General features: G+C 29.8%; 3 protein-coding genes across 3 annotated transcripts; 1 reads left to right on the top strand and 2 right to left on the bottom strand.

Annotated features, from left to right (window-relative positions):
- Positions 1-1675: 1675 nt before the first annotated feature.
- On the top strand, positions 1676-6842 carry HPL1 (hydroperoxide lyase 1). Its single transcript, XM_028073427.2, has 3 exons — positions 1676-2146; positions 5611-5992; positions 6076-6842. The coding sequence occupies exons 1-3, from the start codon at positions 1748-1750 to the stop codon at positions 6717-6719; spliced, it is 1425 nt and encodes a 474-aa protein (XP_027929228.1). The 5' UTR covers positions 1676-1747; the 3' UTR covers positions 6720-6842.
- Positions 6843-9537: 2695 nt separating this feature from the next.
- Positions 9538-11842, bottom strand: LOC114185426 (uncharacterized). The gene is made up of 3 exons (XM_028073140.2): positions 11488-11842; positions 10912-10935; positions 9538-10154 (listed from the first exon to the last, which is right to left on the bottom strand). Exons 1-3 carry the CDS (start codon positions 11666-11668, stop codon positions 9808-9810), a joined length of 552 nt encoding a protein of 183 aa, XP_027928941.1. The 5' UTR covers positions 11669-11842; the 3' UTR covers positions 9538-9807.
- A 971-nt stretch (positions 11843-12813) lies between these two features.
- On the bottom strand, positions 12814-22021 carry LOC114185425 (cellulose synthase-like protein H1). The gene is made up of 9 exons (XM_028073139.2): positions 21681-22021; positions 21226-21559; positions 19224-19343; positions 16648-16761; positions 16353-16565; positions 14975-15113; positions 14649-14824; positions 14163-14513; positions 12814-13506 (listed from the first exon to the last, which is right to left on the bottom strand). Exons 1-9 carry the CDS (start codon positions 21935-21937, stop codon positions 12967-12969), a joined length of 2244 nt encoding a protein of 747 aa, XP_027928940.1. The 5' UTR covers positions 21938-22021; the 3' UTR covers positions 12814-12966.
- Between the last annotated feature and the right edge of the window lie 144 nt (positions 22022-22165).

The raw sequence follows: 22165 nt of genomic DNA, 5'->3' as shown, positions 1-22165 counted from the left end.
CAACGTCCAACCACTTTTTGGCTTCGGGTCTTACTGGATCGAGGCCTATACCACCATTTGGCATCGGTTTTGGGCGAACCGGGGCCTATACCCCTTTTTGGCTTCGGGTATTTGGAGAACCGAGGCCTAAAACTTGGCTGAAATTACAAAAATGCCACCGCGCCATTATATGCTTCGGTTCCTGACCAACCGAGGCATATAAAGCGAGGTAAAATGAGAATTCTGCACTAGTGTTAGGAATAACAAAAATACTCAAGTCCAATACTCATAGATAAAATTCATGACCGGATAGTTGATACCTATGGGTGCAGGTAGCGGATATTTTAATACCTGTTTATCAATGAGTCGGGTGCGGATATTATATTCTCTGTATCCGTTATCCACAACATAATAAAATTAAAAATATATTTTATTAGATTAAATTTAATTAAAATTAAAATTTAATTTATATTTTTTTATATATTATTTTTGTAATTTTATTTTAAAAATTTATAAAATGTCTTTTTTTAAATATTTGCATATATCCACAAGTACACGCGAGTATTTTAAAATACCCACAAATATTTTTTAAGCAGGTTGCGGGTAGATTTTTTTGTTTGTTGGACAGGTTATGGGTAGACATTATCTGTGTCTGACCCGACCCGTTGTCATCCCTACTACTAATAAAGCTAAAGAAACTATTTTTTTTATTAAATCAAATAAATTTTCTTTTAATTTATTTATTTCTTTTCACTTTTTCACTTATACTTTTTCTTCTCTTTAATTTTTGCTTGTTTAGAATTTAATCCAAATCAAATTATCATAAGTTCAGAATGATTTTACTCCACCTTCACTCAAGTCTATATTCCAAAAACACGACAAACGCTTTCAGAAAATTAAAATTGAAAAAAAAACAAAAAGATTATAGGAAAAGAAGCTTTGAGGAAAATAGATTATTAAATTAATAGTAATGAGTAAAATTATTGGTAGTCAATAACTAAGATGAATGAATTAATTTATTTCTCTATTATTTTTTTCACTTTTCACTCCATTTTTTTTGTCTGCAGATTAAAATCTGCACTTTTGTATAAATAATTTATCATTTTGATATCTACATTTTTATTTTTCAGTTTCGCCTTTCAATAAGTAATTATTTTTTAAAAACTAAAATAATGAACTTACCTGTTTTATTTTTTCAGTAACTAATTTATAAATTTAATAATTTTTTATTTGATATTTTTTAAAATTAATTATTTTTAATAAAAAAGATTATAAAATAAATAAAATCTATTTTTTAAAGTTATTTATATTAATTTTTATAATTATAATAAAAATAAAACCACACATACAATACATTTTTTTAGTATAACAAAAAAGAAAACACACAAGCCATATAGGCGTGCATGTGTTGTCGTCCTTTGAGAAGGAAAATATCATCATGTACTATTTACTAGTTGGTTGTGACGTTTTGCAAACACATTTAACGTGACTTATTAGTACACTCAACACACAACACGTTACTCAACACAAAGTAAAGGCGGAGACATGGTTGCCCCAACTCATCCCACCCTTATCACAACATTCCCACTCCCTATTCATTTACCATTTCACATCACATTACATTCATAAAGAAACAAAAACAAACCAATAATAATAATAAATATCTCACAATAATAAATATATTTAACTCTTCATTTCTGCTCATCATTACATCAAACCAAAACTACTACCACCCAAACACCTTCCCTTCTTCATCCCTCCCTTCACCATGTCATTATCACCGCCACCTCTCGTAACGGCGGCGACGGCCACAGATCTTCCGGTCCGCCAGATTCCGGGAAGCTACGGGTTCCCGTTGCTGGGCCCCTTATCGGACCGACTCGACTACTTCTGGTTTCAGAAACCGGAGAGCTTCTTCAAGAAGCGAATGGAGAAGTACAAGAGCACGGTGTTCCGCACCAATGTTCCTCCCTCCTTCCCCTTCTTCGTCAACGTCAATCCCAACGTCATCGCAGTTCTCGATGTCAAATCCTTCTCCCACCTCTTCGACATCGACCTCGTCGACAAGAAGAACGTTCTCGTCGGAGACTTTGTCCCCGACGTCAGCTTCACCGGAAATATGAGGGTCGGTGTCTACCAGGACCCCTCCGAACCTCAACATTCCAAGGTACTCTTCTCCTTCTTCTTCATCTATTCATTCAATTTTGTTTCTGAATTCTTAATTTGCGCAATTTAACCTAATAAATTGAAGTTTCAGTTAGACTTTGTGTGTTATAGGGAAATACTGTTTTCCACTGCGAAGAAATAATAACAAGAAAACTGTGGAGTTATCTATGAATAATAATGACAAGAAAAAGAAAAATGAATTTTCTACTACCAAATTTTTACAATTTTTTTTATAATCTCATAGATATTATTTTTTAAATGATTTTTTTTTCTTTTTTACACATTCTCAATATTTTAAAATTATTTAAAAGATAACGCCTCTTATAAAAAAAAATTATTAAAATTTAATACTCAAATTATTATTATTGTCCTGATAATAATGATAAACGTTTTTTTAACGGTAAAGAATAATAATAAGGTGCGTAGAAGGTTTTTGTATCATTTGTTGTTTTATGTATGCCTAGACAAATTGAAATAAAAGAAATAAAAAATAATCATGGTAGGAAGAAAATAAAGACGTGTTCGTAAGGTCCAGGTAAGTGAGACGTCGTTGTACTGGACTGGACCGCTTTACATAGTACTGTGTAAAATGGGTAACCGGATCATGATTATGTGGTCCGCAAAGATGCAGAATTTGTTATTTTGATTTATGTTGTTGGGAAATGTGAACGGGTCAGTCCACTCATCGATGGTCTGCCAAAAAATAAGGAGACAAACTGCTTTAAAACGCATGGAAAATCTTGTTACGCGACATTTTATTTTTTAATTTTAAAATTATATATATATATATATATATTTATAAAAGCTACATGTAATTATATAAATATTTTTAAGTTTTTAATTAATTAATTAATTTATATTTTTAACTAATTAAATTAAAATGATTAATTTAATTTATCATAATTAATAATTTAAATTCAATTTATAAATATTAATGATTTGAATTAAAAATATAACAAAAGTTAATTTAAAATAAATTATTTTACTTTTTTAATTTTAAATGAAAAAACAAGTTAGTCACTTCTCTTATTCTATTTTTAATGTTAGTTTGACGGATTAGATATGATGATGAATATAGATTGACATGTGACAGTCAAACATTAAAGTAAAGAAAAACAAAAGAAAATGTTATATGTAATGTGCTAAATGATTTTTGATTAATATTAAATTTTTATCTACTTAGTTGTACTACTAAATCTTTGTATGATAAATTAAAAGTGTCAAATATAAAAAGGACTGTAATAATTACTTATCTATCTAAAATTGAAATATGTGCGGTATTTGTTTTGGCTAGTGGGGGCAATAAATTTCGTTATTTTATATCCATTTAAAAAAAATAATCTTCGTCTCCATCAACATATCATATTCAACCAAAGGTATTATTAACTATTTAATATCAAAATGTATTCTTATTATTATAATATTAAATATTTTAAAAAATTATAATTATATATTCTAAATTAAAATATACCAGATAAAATTTCATAAAAACTAAATATTTATTAAGTTTGTAAATATTAATGAACCAAATTAATAAAACTAAAAAATATTTTTAAGAAATTATAGTAAGAAATGCTAAGTTTAAAAATATTTTAAATATGTCTATTTATTTTCTTTCTCTAAATTATAGGATAATATTTTTTTTATACAGTAATAAAAATTATTGTACATCATTTAAATGAAATCGCAAAAACAATAAAGTATAATTAAAATTTAATATGAATATTTTATTTTTTAAATTTTAATCTATTTTAAATGATGATAAACAAAATATCACGACAACATTAAGTTATTATAATATAATAAATAAAATATTTTTATATAATTATGGTGATCAAATTAGATTTATAAAAGAAGTTAGAAAATAAAAATAATTATATAAAAAATCATCAAAATAATCGTAAGAATTTTGGTAATTTAAAAGGAATGAAATGAATATAAAGAGCATATGAAAACATGAAGAGTATTTTCATATTTATTTCTGTCTCCATAAATATTATTCATACTCATCAATTAATTCCATAATTTTCTATATATAAAACAAACGAGTTTGGACAATTAAAAATTTATTTGTCATTCATTGTTTTGGCTTTCTCACACACACACACCATTTACATCTATGTCAAAGTCAATTCTATTATGGATAATAATGTTTTGATTTTTTTTTTACCTACCACTCCAATCATATTATAAAACCGTATTTTTTCTTTCAAATTTTCAAGCAACGAGTTCTATTGTGATTTGCAACTGTGTGCGACCTTTTCGAAATCACTTATTTTTATTATGAGAATTACTGTCCTGTACCTATTCCAGACCCGATTGAACTGATCTTCATTTACCCTTCTTGATAGAGTTGGGTAAACGCACAAAGATTTAGGGTGTGTTCCTCTGTGTAGATGGATATGGGGGAGAGTGTGAAGATGGATTTGTGTAGATTTAGGTGGATGGATATTTGTGTTTTTTTGAGTGGATTTAGAGGGTAAAGTGAGTGGATTTGGAGATAATTTTTATGAAAGTTAGTGAAATATTTGATTGATGTGATAGATAAAATTATATGTTAAAATAAATATATTTATTAAGTTACCATAATATCCTTGTGTAAAAAAAAAAGAATGATTTTGTAATTTGATGTTATAAAAATAATTATCATTAATTAATACGAATTAAAAAAAATATTAAATTTATATAAAATTTTAAAATTAAATTAAATTAAATTTTTATGAATGTAAAAAAAAGTTAAAAAAATTTAAAAAAAATGTCAAAAGAAGTTAAAAAAAAGGTAAAAAAAAAAAATAAAAAATCAACGACACCGGTGTCGTAACCGGTGTCGCCCTTTGTAAACACAAGGCACCGGTTACGTAACCGGTGCCATTACTCCACACAACACCACATTAACCACACTAAACACAACACCATGCCACCAGTGCGAGGGCAAAATGGAGGGTAAAATGGGAAAATGACCATCTTTATTCTCTAATCTTCTCATAAAAGGGTGGATGGAAAAATGCACACATCCCTCAAATCGGCGCTCTCTAATCAGCTTCAATACATACAATGGAACACGATAAATTTTACAATCTGCGCTCCCTAATTCACATTAACAGTACTATCCCTACAAACGAACATGCCCTTAAGAATGAATCCAATAAAGTGATTTTGATTGACAGAGACCCTAGAAAAAAAATAAGAGACAGACAAAAAAGAAAGAATAAAAAAGGAAAAGGTTTTCTTGACTATCTAACACCCTTACAATATTTGATGTTAACTATTTTAAACGTAAAAAGCTGAGTAATTGAAATCTAAGGGAAAGAAAAAGATTGAATTTGAATGAAGTTTAGAAAAAAAGTAAACATTGATTATATTTAGACAAAGCGTAAGTGAGTCCCCAGAAGAACAAACATCACACTTTATTTTTTCTTTTTGTGTAAGAATGGTTTGAAGTTGTCATCGTTTTTATGCATGCAGGTGAAGGCCTACATAATAGATATCCTGAAACGAAGCTCGGGAATATGGGCATCAGAACTCGTGTCCAACCTAGACGTTTTCTGGGACAACATCGAATCATCACTCTCAAAATCTTCACCTGCTTCCTATTTCTTGCCTCTGCAACAATTTCTCTTCACTTTCCTCTGCAAAGTTCTGGCAGGTGCAGACGCTTCTCGTGACCCCAAAATCGCAGAGTCAGGCCACATCATGCTTGATCGATGGCTTGCCCTTCAGCTCCTCCCCATCACCAGCATCGGCATTCTCCAACCCTTGGAAGAAATCTTCCTCCATTCCTTCGCTTACCCTTCCTTTCTCGTTAGTGGAGACTACAACAACCTCTACAACTTCGTCAAGCAACAAGGTCATCCTCGTACCACATCATACTTCTAATTTAATGTTTCTCGTACTTTTAATGTTCATGCAGTGATGAAAATAACGTAACAGGGAAGGATACCATAAACAGAGGCGAAATCGGGTTCGGGTTGACCCAAGAAGAGGCGATCCACAACCTACTCTTCGTGCTAGGGTTCAACTCCTTCGGGGGCTTCACCATTTTCCTTCCAGCTTTGTTTGGTGCCATAGCGAAAGACCCCGCGTTGCAGGAGAAGCTGAAGAAGGAAGCCAGGGAAAACGGCGGCTCAACGTTGAGCTTTGACTCCGTCAAAGAGATGCCTCTGGTCCAATCGGTGGTGTACGAAACGCTGCGTATGAGCCCTCCGGTTCCGCTGCAGTTCGGTCGCGCCCGAAAGGACTTCCGTTTGACTTCTCACGACTCCGTTTTCGACGTGAAGAAGGGGGAGTTGCTATGCGGCTTCCAGAAGATCGTTATGAGAGACTCTCTCATCTTCGACGAACCGGACCTCTTCAAACCGGACCGGTTCACGGAGGAAAAAGGGGCCAAGTTGCTGGACTACTTGTACTGGTCCAATGGGCCTCAAAGTGGGTCACCCACTCTGTCCAATAAACAGTGCGCCGGCAAGGACGTTGTCACCCTCACTGCGGCCTTGATTGTGGCTCACCTCTTTCGCAGGTACGATTCCATCACCGGCGATGGAGGTTCCATCACTGCCCTTCAAAAGCCTAAGTGAACTCAAGGCTAAATTTGTATTTCCACGTGGAGATTGTACTTGATCTATTCACACACGTGCTGAGAATGATATATTTTTATCCAAGAGTTTAAATGCAAGATTATGCTACTCTTTGGTCCACAATTATCTATCTTTTTTATCTTTTTAATCTAATGATTATGGAAAGTCACATCAACCCATGAATGCCATTGGATCTGGTGAGCAAAGTTCAGATCTTCAACCTTTTGTATGCATTAGTAAGTACATCCTCTGATTTTGATCCTTATCCCACTTCACAAATTCTCATTAATTAAGACACTAAGCACTTCTTATAAAAAGAAGAAAACCTAGCACTTACAGGTTACCATGTTTAATTTCTATGCATTTCAATTATAAAAGTTTTCATTTTTGTGATTTTGAAATGATTGTATTATGATAGGTTAACAAATTTTATATTTAATTTATAAAATTATTTTAAAATTTTAAATATATTTATTTTAACGTGTTACAAAATTATTTTAAAATTTTATATTTGAATTTATAAAATTGTTATTTTTAAACCAATTATAAAGATGATTGATATATAATGTTATATAAATATTTGAAATATAAATTTATCAATCTATATATTTAAAAATTTAAAATAAAGTTTAAATAAAATTTAATGTAAAATATAAATTTAAATAAACTTAAAATTGTTCAAAATATGTAATAAAAATATCATTATAACATTTATATAAAAGTTAAATTTGCTCTTAATTTGGAAGATGAAATTAAAAATTTTAAAAATTTTGAAACTGAAATGAAATTAAAATAATAAATATATGAATTAAATTGAGATTCAAACATTAACTTAACAAATATCATCATAAGTGACACGATATTGACATGACACGTCACATAAATAATTTTTCAAAATTAAAAAAAAATAAAAATAAATGAAGGGGTGACCTTGACACATACTTAACGTGGTTAACACCATGCTAACGGAAATGACCTAATTGTTCACATTTTCAAAAATATGGACCTATTTGAGTCTAAACAATTTTGGAGACTTATTTGAGATTTTGATACAAAAACGTTGACCATTGAAATATTTTAACTTTAAGATTTCTAAAAACATTTGACTTTGTGAGGTTTTTCTTAAAGAAAAATACTATTTGGCATCAATGAATTATGAACAAGATATCATTTTTAATCTAAAATCTTAAAACAATAAATTTGTGAGTCATTCTATCATGTGGCGGATTTTAGTCAAAAAGTTTGAAAGTGCCAAAATAATACATTCAAATTTTATATATTTAATTATTATTAATAATATAACAAAAGTATATATAATTTAGTATTGAAATTCTTGTATGTTTTTCCTTGCGAAAATTATAGTTTTAAAATTATATTCGATATAGAACTCCTTTGAAATTAGTTTTTCTAATTCAAAAGAATTAATATGAAATTTTCCACTTATAATTTTTTGAATTTTAAGGAATGGTTCTCTAATTCAACAATTGAGTTCCTAGTATCATGCTTGAAAATAGATGAAGTAAATTTATATTATTTTTATCTTCAAAGGTATCTTCTCTTTTATCACTTTACAAAAGTGAATTTATTATTTTATTTTTCATCAATATACCTATTTAAAAAAAATTAAGACTAAAAAATAATTTATCAAAATCTAATAAAAAATTGAGATAGATAAGAAAAATTGTTTTCCTATGTTAGGTTTTGTCACCTCTGAAAATACTTTACATTATTTGGTTCGTTAATCAATTGTTTCAATTCATTCTTTCATAAGCAACAATTGCTTAATTTTAACAATTCTATTTTATGGCATCTTAAATTTGTTTTTAAAATTAAATACTATAAAATATAATATATATTTTAAATATATAACATTAAAATTTGATTCTTATAAGGCAATGTGAATGTATTTTAAAGGATAAAGTATAATAACCGTGAAGATCATAATTAACCTTAAATTATTTTGTTAAGTGTACTTGTTTTTAACACAATTCTTGTTAGTTAACTGTTGCAAACGCCCTTTATTTTCTAATTTGGTTTCCTTCATTTTTAAAAGAATATCCAAATCTTTAAGAACAAACTTAAACATGAAGGTTCACTTTAGATGATACAATATGCAATCATAACTATAAAATTTATAAAAAAATAAAATAAAGTGCATAGTGCTTGATATATTATTGATTTGACATATTCCCAAATTCCCCTGAAGTTCATTTTTTTTGGCAACTTTGATAAAATGATTGGTGATAATTCTTTCGATAGAATTTAAGTCCATATTTATGTAAGTTTATTTTTGACAAGAAAAAAGTAATATAATTGCTTATTGGCAATTCCAGATAAGCCATATAACAAGTCTTCCCTTTCATACTCCCTCCATCTTAATGCCAAATCTAAACCTGACCGTGAAACACACAAAGTTTGGTGCAATGCATTTTATAATACAGGACTTGTTTGAACAATTCTAAAAGCAATTAGACAAAGATAAAATAAGTTTTTTCTACAAGTTAAAAAGAATTGATGTATAATTAAAATATCATTTTCTAAGAGAGCTAATACAAAATAATTTCTATAAACTAGTTTATGTATACATCAATTTTACCTTATGGAAGACTAACTCTAATATTTATGAAGAAATTTATCCAAATATGTCTGCATAAATCCTTCTATTAATAACTAATCCTTCCTCAGTGCATAAACAATTAGGTGGCCTACTTCCAGTTAGGTTAAATGCACACCTTAGGCAAACAAAAATGCTATCTCTGTTGTTCAATGCTATATTTCTAGAATAAGCTACAGTCAGAATCGGCTTTCAAACCAGAACTTTCAGAAACAAGTAGTCACACAATTTTGTTATGTAAGAAGTTTGTCACAAAAACCTAACACTTTCCAGCTTTCAATTGTCTTAAATACTTAGTAAGTACCAAAAATGGAGGTTAGAAATACAGCAACATCTGTATTGTGATTTTACAGTTTTGACTCTATGGATATACCAGAATTATATGGAACCTATGATGATTTGCTACTACCCCAACTATATATATAACTTCCCTTTCAAACTAGTATGCAATAACTACATGTAGGTCACACCAGTTTAAGCAGACTGCAGTTTCCCTTTAGAGTGAGAATTAGATTTGGCAAGACCTTCTTTCCATCCTTTATGACGAGCCCTGAGTTCCCATAGTGCAGAGAGCTTCTTCTGAGCCACTAAGGCCATCTCAGACTTTTCCCTGGCTTCCTCACATGTCTCCATTCCTGAATTACACTTGTCTGCTTCTTTTTGATACTGAGATGCAATCTTCTTAGATTCCAGCAGAGCCATGTCAGCACGATGCTGATTTTTCAAAGCTTCAGTTTCCCGGAGATTTAGTTCTTCTGACAGTAGCTCTGCAACATTGTTTTCGGTGTCTCCATCCACCTTTGGATCGTGCTTTGCACAATCTAAATCACAATTCAATTAATCAAGAGAAGAAACAGCAGTTGGTAAAATGATCTGGATATGAAAAACAGACACAGGAAGAGCATGTTCTGATGACACAGCTGTAGGCAAAATAAAAATTCTGTCCTCATCTTCATGCAGACAAATATCCAATACAAGAGTTTGTTTGAATAAATTTATATAAAAATACTCATAGGAAAAATGAAGAAAGTGTTTTCATGAACTCTAAATTAACTTATGAATAACTTCATCTATAAAAATTCCTTCATGTTAACTTCATAACCATTTCCTATTAGTGATGAAAATGATGCATCACACCAAACCTTGGATAACATGTCACTCAAGCAAGTTTGTACCTTTATTTGAACACAATATATATTATGTGTTGCTTCAGAGAAAATTGTTTGCAACACTAGCCGAGTACCTTTGTTTAGCACGGTGGAATACCAGGTTGACATAAATCAGAATTCTATATTATATACCACAAAATCTTTGAATAATAGGTTTATCAAACAAAAATGAATCAAATTTAATAAAGGGAAAACACACAAAAAGACACATGAGATTTCAGATCCTGATAGTTCACCCAACCTAAAAGGAAACGAGTGAGAGTAACTATGTAACTTCGGCTCTTGTCATCATACAGATATGCTTAGATTCAATCATAGAGAGGTCACGATAATAAAGAAAGGTTTACTCATGCACAGTACATCAACTGAGATATTTCACAGGAATTCATTGAGGAAACCAGAAACCAACCTTCAAACGAAGAGTTGCTAAGCCCTGCATAAATACAGATAAAGAAACTGGAATAAGCACATGATTGACTTGGTGTGCAATCAAGAGAAAGCAACTACAATCATAATGAAACAACAGTCTTCAATTGGAACCGCAATTGCTTTGACATCACATACAGAACTAAATAATTTACAAATTTATTTAAGATAAGCAAGCAAAAGCTTTACAAATGTTTCAAGGCTATTGTGCTTAGGTTAGTATTTATTAAGACTATAAATAGACTAAGCAATGCTACTTTTATTGCGAGTTTCATGGTGAATGCTATGTGACAACCACATATAACCAAGCAAAAGGGGACACTGGTAATCATTATATGCCACTTAACAAGTCCACATAACGTCCCGTGATGCAAATTAAGAGACCCAAAACACAGTTTATCCCAGAAGTAACAGTAATAATGAAATAAAGAAAAGAAGAAGAAGAAGCAGATCTAAATTGGAAGCACATGAGTGATGAAAGCAGTTATTTTGAAGATTTTGAATGCAGAAAAGGAAAAGGGTAAAAGGGGTGGAATTGAATTAGAGAGAAAGTATATACCTTGGGGAATGGAAATGATGGGTTGGGAAGAGCAATCACAGACGCAGGGAGTGCAAGAAGAAGAAGAATGGTTGATGAGTTCGATGAGGTGCCAGTAGAGAGGGGGACCCACTATGTAGCCGGCAATGGACAGCGCCACCACCCACAAACCAAACCTCACCACAACGCCACCGCAATTCATCTCTCTCACAAACTCTGCACTCTGAATTATGCTGTGCAGAAAAGAGTGAAAGAAGAGAGAAATTGAAGTCGGCAATGGTAGACAAACACTTTAAAAACCTCCTCTTTTTTTTCTTCTTCTCCTTCACTCTTCTTCTTCTTCTTCGCTTCCTCCTGTATTTATTCTTATGCGTCTCATTTAATTCTTTAATAAATATATTTTTATCTTATCGTAGTACTAAAATATATTTAGAAAAGTGACTTTATTTCAACACATTCTCACAATAATAAAAAAAAAAAGAAAGAAAAATTGTATGAATATCTTACGTTGTTGTTTTTGGGCTAGTTTTTTTTTTTCGTTGAATATCGTTGTCTCTGTGTTGTTTATTTAATATCTTTTGGACTTTTTAAGAGACATTGGTTGTTCCACCACCAGGCCTAATTAAGTTTCTGTTACACTTGCATTTTGGATATTAAAACTTCTGTGCTCTCCTAACTAACTTATCAAAAATTTTATATTAAGTTTAGGTTTTAATTTTATACTATTAAATTTAAAATTTCTTCTATGTGTAAGAAAGAACAAATGAAAGGGATTACGTTCATATGCTTTCTTCTCTTTTATTGCGAGAACTATATATCATGTGTTTAAATTGCAGGAAAAATATATAAACATATTTTTATGATAAATTCAGTTTCTCTAAAATGAAAATTTTATTATGTGATAATTATTAAAAAATAATGATTAAGATGGCCATAAATATGTGTGCATGATATAAATTACAAAGTTCTTAAACTTTTGACTATTAATTAATTTTCCAATCCTTTAAAGAATACATCTTAATTTTTATTCATGACTCCTCATTAGTTTAAATCTCTTAAGCGTTTTTCCTTAGAAAAAAAATTCCAACCATCATACTAAAACTGATGATTTGTGCTGGTGGCCAATTCAAACAAAAATAATCATTGTGGTAAAACTTAACAATGATTAAAATAAAAAGAAATATAATAAGATAATTAATGGAAACAAACATATCTGACTATAGTAAAAACTGTAATAAAACTTAACTTAATTACTGTATCAATTACTGTGTTCTAACAATTGAACCATACAATGAGAAGAATATGAAGTAGAAAAATACAATAAAACAAGAAAAATTAGATAACGAATTCCAGAATTTAACTCTCATCTTGTACTCTCTGATTTGATTTAGTGTGGAACATTATTAATGTCCAATAATAAACCACATATACAAGATATGAGTCAGATTATAGAAATCAAAATATCATTATTATTCTAAAAAAGTAAAATAACAGATCATCTTAATAAGCTCTGCAAAAGTACACGAAAAGGAAAGTCAAGAGCACTGACTTGCATACGGTGGATAAGGGAATTCCATATTTTCCTTTGCCAAATAAACCTTTGAAAAATGGCCAGTAGCACACAACCAAAATAGAACAGCAAAACACTTCTCCTATGCCAGATCCATCACCATTTCTAACAGGTGTTTCCCATCCCAACAACTTGGTAACCAGTGCTATGAGTTGAATAAGCAAAATAGTTGTGCCAGGCACAAAAATTGGAGAATTGTTGAAAGTGAATCTACCGTTGTTTTCGTTAGCACCCTCGTTGGATGATGGTTGCTCTTTTTTTGTTATTTCAAACACATTATTATCTGATATTTTGAATAGCTTAAGTAGGACGTACAAAAATCCAAAAAACCAAGCATTCGTGGTGGTTATCCTTGCCATTCTTTGACTGTTCCACCATGTTCGCATTGACAACCCTGTTCTCAAGTACTCTACAAGAGTAGTTATGTGGTAAATCACAAACATAGTCACAAGAATCCATTGTCCAAGTTCCTGCCGACCATTGAAACAGCGAGAAAAATGTGCATTTAGTAAGTAATCGGATATGATGTAATATTTTGAAATTTATGTAACTATCTTTTTACAACATTCAAAGAAAGCACCAAGTAACCAATAAAAGTAGGTTGATGGAAGAATAAGAGATTGTTTAAATGTTAAAGGTTCTAAATCACGATTATGATGACGTTTGTACTCACTTATATAATATAAAATTTATTTTATTTTTAATTGATATGAGATTTTTAGCACATTTATTACCTCAAAATATATACATCTAGAACATGTAACTAGATTATATGATAAGTCCTATAAATAATAAATCTTAGTAATACAGACTTGAAATAACTTAAATATCATCCTGAAGAGACTTAGTCATCCTGAATAGACTTAGTGTTTAACTTAACCCTATAAATTCGATGTAAAGTAAGTTTTGATCTCAATAAACTTTAAATTCATCGTATTTCTAGTCGAGATATTTGATATCAATAATTATATTACAAAATCGTGATACTATCTTCAGGATTATGCTAGCTAAACTTCTGACTCTGAAGTAGATTTATATTTTATGAAAATTGAAATTTAATGAGTCAATATGAATAAACATGACTGTATCTATGAGTTTGAAATGTGCATGTGATCTGAGTTCATACCTTGGGCAAGAAAGTAGAGTTGTTGATGATGCAATAAGCAGGGAGAAGAGTGTAGCATATTTCAGGAACAGATCGTAAGCCCCAAGTGATTACCCAAAGATAGCCCAAGCACTGTCTGAATTGGAGGTTACCAAACAGGGTTAAAAAAATTGGATTGTTTTTGCTTAGGAGAATATCAAGCAACCCTGAGGTCCATCTCTTTTGTTGACTCATTACATTTATCACATCTTGAGGTGAACAACCCATAAACGGTATAAGCTCTGGTGAACAAGTTTCAGATCTCCAACCTTTTGCGTGAATTTTCAGTCCTGTAAGTGCATCTTCTGATGTTGATCCATACATCCAACCCACCTAATTAACATTTTTTTCAACTACTCAAAATTAACACTAATCACCAAAAAACTTAACTTTTTCAACAACAAATTATCTTTTATTTACATTTTTTTTTGTTTGATTTGGTGAATACTTATTTTCTCTTTTGCTTACCTGTTTACCCCAAGCAGTGCCGTAGTCATATTCACAAGTACCAACTTCTTTCGCTGCCTCAACATTTTTCCAAATATTATTATTAGAAGCCAATGTCTTCCCTTCCAAAGCATTAGTAGCTGATTCCACAAACCTCTTTGAACTTCCAAATATTCTTTCCTTTTCTGAGAGTTTCCCTGCGCACACATTTACATTGGAACATGTATATCAGATAAATATCATTTCTAAAATTGAAGTTTCTTATCAGTTGATAAACATATGAAGATCTTTTGAAACTCAGGATGAGTATAACAATGTTATAAACGATAACAGTGAAATCAAAGTACCATCAGTGATGTCATCATGCTTCTTTCCATTTCGAATGTGATGATCAGGAGAAAGGCCATAAATTACTTGTCTTCTGTGCAAGCAATTTGTTCCTACGTAAAATATTCCTTGGATCCCTGCTAACCCACCACCTAGGTACTGCATTACACAAAAGGAGATTGTGTTAACTTCATTTTTTATCAGTAAATTTTAGTTGTTAGTATTTTGGCTTAATTACTGTTTCAGTCCTCTAATTTGTTGGCAAATTTCAAAATGGTCCTTCTATTATTCAGAGTCTCAATTTAGTCCTCAAGTTTTCAAAAGTGACTCAATTTAGTCTTCAAAGTTAACAGCGTGAAAATGAATAACGGAATAGTGACATGGCTGTTTTACTCTGTCTCACTTCGAATTACGTGGCTCGTTACACTGTGCTTATGTGAAAGGTGAATTGGATTGAATGTAATTAGGGTTATTAATATTGGAATTAGGAGTAGGGGTGAAAAAGATTTGTCGAGGCATTGCGTTGGTGTGAGGAAATGGGAGCAGCATCAATTTCGTTCTTGGGGTTATCATCTGTAACCGGAATCGTGGAGCATATTCTAGGTTAGTTGTGCTTAGAATTTTATGGCTTGTGTTTTAGGGTTTTGTGGATTTTGGGTATAGGGTATAGGGTATAGGGTTTTGATTTTGGGGGTTTTGGGTACAACAACCTCTCCACATTGACAAATGGAGACACACCCAACCCTTTCCACCCACCACCAAGAGAAGACACACCACGAATTTCATTGGGTAAACAAGTGCAAGACTTACAGGAGTTGGCTTCGGACATGTCTCTCAACAACAAAATCTGGGGCCAAAATAATTAGAAGAATGTTGTGCAGCAACGTAGCGGAGGAGAAGAATGAATTTAGGATGCTGGAAAAAATTTAGGGTTTCATGATTTCCATTTCAAAACAAAGTTAAACCTTTTCAACATATGTCACGTCAACTGCTCTTGCCTCTTAAAAACGTTGACACGTATCAATACAACTGTGCCACCTCACTACTGTTTGAACAACTTTTGTTCAAATTAAACGGAGAGGACTAAATTAAGTCACTTTTCAAAACTTGAGAACTAAATTGAGACTCTGAATAATAGAAGGACCAATTTGAAATTTGCTAACAAATTAGAGGACTAAAATAGTAATTAAGCCTAATATTTTTTAATGGTAAAGTTGAATCTACATTCTCTCATTTTCCTTTCAAACTCACAAAGTCAATCTTATAATTCTCAAATGTTAATGAGAACTTAAACCTAAAATTTCTCTCATCCTCTTTTTCAACTTTTATCATTGAGTCAACCTCGTTACTTCTAATTCTTTGTCTGTTCATAATAACGCTTTGTGAAACTTGACTCACCAGAAACGTTGCCACAAGTTGATTTCCAAAAGGGTCATCCTTCAAGGCATCGTAGAATTGCTGTATACATTGTGCAAATCCAACTTCTTTCTCTCCCTTTGAATCTAGCAAAATGCAGAGGGCGTGTAGAACAATCTTTGGATTATGAACATACATGTCACAGTCTACGTTCAGGATAAAAGGAGCATTTGTCATCACTCCAGAAACTCTTGTCTGTTCATGATACAAAAATGTGTAAGAATTCTGAATACAATTACTAAGTAGTAACAGAATAATAAGAAGAAAAGAAACTGACCAACACATTCATGGCACCAGCTTTATGATGATGGGGATGTTCCTGCTTCTTTTCTCTAGATACGTACACTAAGTGTGGCAACTCGTCTGAAAGACCTTTGTTTTCGCAAATTACCTAATAACATGTGCAAAAATATTTGTTTTTGCATGTTACATGACAACACTGCAAAACTATTTCTTTGGAAGAAAATGATACTTTAACTACTAAATTTTGACAACTTTCTCTTATAATATGAGATGTCATTTTCTAAATAGTTTTGAGATATTGTGAATGAGAAAAAAGAAAAAATAAAAATACACTTAAAAGATGATACCTAAAATTATAAGAAAAAGTTATCAAAATTTAATAATAAAAAATCATTTTCCTACTTTTAAAGCTGTATCAGGAAGTGAAGTAAACCTTTACCCATATGATATCATCGAAACAAAATATAAAAATCAAATATCTTTGAGTTTAATTTTATTCTAATTTAATGTCAAGTTCAAATTAATATTTTATAGTTCGATTTAGATGAGCTTTTATGATTTCTTTTTACTAATGTACAATTGTTAAGCTTTTAAAAATATTAAAATAAATATTTGTAAAAGAATTATTAAACATTTAATAATAAAAATGGTGGAATAAACGCATAAAATATGAGTTTACTTTATAATAATAATTATATTTATTTTATATTTACAAATAAATTATATAATCTTATAACTAAAAGGTAGAACATAAAATTAATATTAAACTTTTTATAACTATAAATGTAGTATAAATAAAATAGCAATAAAGCAACAAATCATATCGTTAGTTTTTTTTAAGAGAAAAATCAATGTATTTCAATTCAAAATTATAAGACAACGATTTTATATATTTTTTACTCATATATTAATCAACTAATCAACTATAGTCAAAATGAATCATTAACTCTAATACTATTAAGATTTTTTTCTTCGAGAGGAGAATTTGGAAATATTTGATATCAGAGGATCATAGATAAACTCATGTAAGAGACTCAAATATCACTTTCAACTTAAAATTTAATATAATAAATTTTTGTGTCTTTCTAGTTATATATTAATAATTTTACACATTTTTACCAATATAAAATTTCCAACTCGTCTTAAATTCCTAGCATATATTTCTATTAATTACTAAATTTTTAAAAAGACGATTATATTTAAATAAATAAACAGTTTATTTTTATTTAAATTAAATACAAATTATTTGGTTGAAGAAAAAGTAAACCCAACAAATTAAGAAAATATTAATTAATTTAACATTTGTTAGATCGATTTTTAATTATTATTTTTGGATCAGATATATGAAGCATTAATGGATGTCAAAAAAATCTGTACCCACATATATCTGCAGATAAAACCCGTAAGGGTAGGAAATGAATATTAAAAATAGACACCCGCGGGTAACAGATATGAGTATTTTTTATATCAGCATGTTAATGAGACAGGTACATGTATCATAGTATCTATACCCGTGAAAACTCATACTATAATTTAAATTTAAAAAATAAATAAAGAAACATGATTAAAACATTAACACATCCATTTTGAATGAGTTTTTTTACTAATTGGTTTTAAAAAATATCTAATTATTTGTAAACTGTCATTCAACACTATTTAAATGGATTATGTGCACTTTATTTGAAATTTATGAATGTTATGCATTGTATTTTTAGTTAAATTTATAATTAAAATATGTTGTTAAATATTAATTATTCTTTTGTAAATACTCATATACCCATAGATATCCGTGGATTAAAAAAAATGCAGATACCTGCATAACGAATACCCGCATGGATATAGGTACGGGTACGAAACAGATATTTATTCAGCGGGCAAGATATGGGAGAGTTATACCCGTACCCTACTCCCTACCCGTCATGTTGACATTCCTAATCAATACTTTAATTTGGGTCACATATCCATAACAAATCCGTATTTAATACTTTAGGATAATTTATCGATACTTATCAATGAAGTATCTAATTTATAAAATAGTATTACTTTCATGATGAAAATAATTTATAACTTTTTAGGTCGACAACTTTAATATATAATTTTAATTTAAATTCACACAATAACAATAATATATTTACTATATTTATAAATATATTGATCAAATATGTATCATATATGATGTATGATATTCATGAATCATCAGATCAGATTGATTTTCAACACTTTTAACATAGTAAACGAAAACTCAGTTATCATCACATTTTTTAGTGAAAAAAATTAAAATAACGAGATTTGCAATATTTCAGACCGCCAATCCATTATCTATTGCACCACTGTAGCTTAGAAAGTACGTTTAACACGTATTTAGCTGTATATTATTGTAATATGTTAAAACAGTTTTGCTATAATAGTTTTATTTTTCAGTGATTATATTATATTGCATAAGAAAAAAATAATTTAAGAGAAATTTAAATAAAAATTAATATTTTATTGAAATATAATAATTTCATCAAATCTAATTTTGTTTGAAATATATAAGGAAAACGAATTGACAGAATAGGAAAAGAGAAGTACATATATTTATGTTGTTAAGTGCAATAATTTATGATGTACCTTAATTATGGTTGGATGGTTTTTAAGCTGTGTATCAGAGAAGATGGCAAATTCTCCTATAAGTGGAATGGAATCTTGTGCTGCATTCATAATTTTACTGCAGAGGTCCTCATACTCATTCTGCAAACAAAAGACAAACAGATATAACGTTGGATGAAGTTTTGAAATAACATAACTAATTATTGAAGATATATTAATTAATATCAGATAATTAAATATTTTATAATATTATAAGTTTATACTTTTTAATTTATTTTAAATTTCTGTAATCTAACTTAAAAATAATAAATTCAAGTAATATTTGTGAAGAAATTAGAATTTAAAATAGTTATCATTTCTTAATAAAATAAATAAATATTTTATTAAAAATAAAAATAAATAATTAAGAAACTAATAAATAAGTGTCATATCAAATTAATAATACAAAAAAGAATAACAACACAGCAATAACCCAAAAAACTTAATCCCAAAAACTCTTTTACTGTTGGATTCGAATATTTTTGGACAACAAGTTTATGAATATTTTTTCTTTGTTTTCAAGTTTTGGATGCTAATTTGAAATCTCTAGAGAGAAAAATTATTCACAATAATGATGCTAGTTTAAATTATGCATATCTTTTTTTTTTTTATATAGATTTTATTATTTGGTTTACTTTGAGTAATTAGTGCATACTTGTTTTATTTTTATGATTGTGTAAATGAATTTCTTTTAATATGTACAACTCATAATTTTATTCTTTCATCAAGAAAGTTTTCCAGAATAAAAACTTTGTATCTAGTTTTTTCTATGTAATTTTTATGTTATTATTTTTAAATAAAATTAATACATTTTCGTCCTTAAATTATTATAATTTTTTTAGTAAATGACATCTAGAGATTATATTTTAATATATTATGAAATATAATTTTTAATAATAATTTAAGAAAGAAAAAGATATTTAACTTTTAAATATTATAGTAGAGTGGAAAGAACTTCATTTTCCTTATCACGTTTTTGAATTGTCAATTTTCCTTATCTTGAGAATTTTGCCATACATATGCAACTTGTACAGTGGCATTTAGTGCAAGTGATTGCAAATGGAAAATTGGATTTTGTTTTAGCTATGTGGATCAGTTTACGTCAATTTGTCAACCTGTTTGTCTTTATGTTGGAAAGATTGAACTGAAACAAGACTATTATTAAAAAACAAACAAATAAAACAATGTTCCCGAAGACTACAAAACTATAACTTCTCACAATAACATTTAAAAACCATAAAGAAAAAAGTTGTAATTGGCAGTTATAGCATAAGAAAAATATTTATTAAAATTAATTTTGAACTAAAAATTCTAAGCAAAATCCATGGCATGTTTGCTTGTTAACAAGTTTTTATAAAAGTCTTAAATTTATTATACACAACAACTTCAATAAGATGAAAAGTGAGAGATTACCAGGTTTGTGTACAGAACTTTTGTGGTCGTTAACAAAATCAAGTTGAAGATTTTCTATATGACAAATTTATTTAAATATTACAAAAATTGACAAGTCAAAAATATTATTGGTCATGAAACAAGTTGTTCTGTCAACTCAGGAATATTTCAAAATTAAAATCGTAAAAACTCCCAACGATTTATTTCATGAATATAAAGGAAAATTATTCTTTAATTTCTATTTCTTTTACTCTTATCCTTTATTTTTTTTACGTGTGCATCATTATTCTTTAAAATAAAAATAATATATTAATTAATAATCTACACTAAATTACGTAAAAAATAAAAAATAGAATCCAAATAGAAAATACATAGTATCATTATCTATTTATTTAGAAAAGTTAATTCGTCATAAATAGTTGTGACTACTTCGTTGTTAACATTTTGTACTAATTCAGAGCAAATTATTAACCGAAGTTATCATAACTACATACGACTTCATTTTTGATTTGTACGTTTCCGTAATATATGAGCAAATTTACCCTAGATACATAAAAAAAAAAAAAACCAAGTTGAAAGTATATGATGTTACCTTGAGTCTTCGCCATTCTTGAACAAATTCCGGTGAATCTTGATTGTTTGCAGGATTGGTGTTGGTAGAGAAGTATCTGAAGGGCACTCTGAGTTGAATGCTGTACTTCTTACAAAAGGGTACCCAAAGCTTAGCAAAGTTAGAAGCTTGGAGAAGGGCATAGAAGTTAAGAGGGGAGCATCCATCATCAGAAACATAGCAAGCTAACTTGTTGGTAGGATAATCAAGTGCCAACAGAGACAACACAGTGTTGATTGTGATGATAGGTGGCTCAAGCACAGGGTCTGCAGTTGTCACAAATAGGTCAACTGCTGGAAGCTCAGCCTCAGGTACCCTGTCGGAAACACACATCTATTATATATGTAATAAAACAAACAAGCAGGGTCATATGTAGTACAACTTGACCAAACAGTATTAACTATAGACAAACATCATCATTATTATGACATTACTACCGAAGCAAGAGACGGTCTATGTAGGTTGTGGTGTGTGCAGGAGACCATTTGGTGTTGATGACGAGAATCCAAGCGAAAGTGAACCATGATTCGCATGTGACGGTAACGAAGAAAAGGAAGGTGTTGCTGTCATGCCGGAAAATACGATAAGCAAGAAGCAGGAGAAGGAGGAGCAGAATGAAGGAATCCATTGTTCTTGAAAACGTGTGCTTCACCCAAGTTTTATCATAAAGAGGGAGACTTTTTTCATTCGCCATGTTCAGGAAATCAATGGATGACTCAATGGCCGAAATGGGGTGAATGTGGCTTTATATTGTGACAGACCCTATTTCAGACGTCTTGAACACGCAGTTGCTTGATGATAAGGTAGGTTGAACGAGTGAAAGGAAATATAATACAAGTAAGAAAGGGTAAGTTACATTCTGTGAATAAAGAAAAAACTAAAATAGTTGAACAAACTTGATCAAGTTACTGCATATTTTCTT

Source organism: Vigna unguiculata, chromosome 5, assembly GCF_037176805.1.
Source record: "Vigna unguiculata cultivar grain cowpea cultivar isolate G323 ecotype 2 chromosome 5, ASM3717680v1, whole genome shotgun sequence".
Classification (NCBI taxonomy): Eukaryota; Viridiplantae; Streptophyta; class Magnoliopsida; order Fabales; family Fabaceae; genus Vigna; species Vigna unguiculata.
Note: the sequence above shows the minus strand (reverse complement) of the source record. Positions and strands in the feature narration are given on the sequence as shown.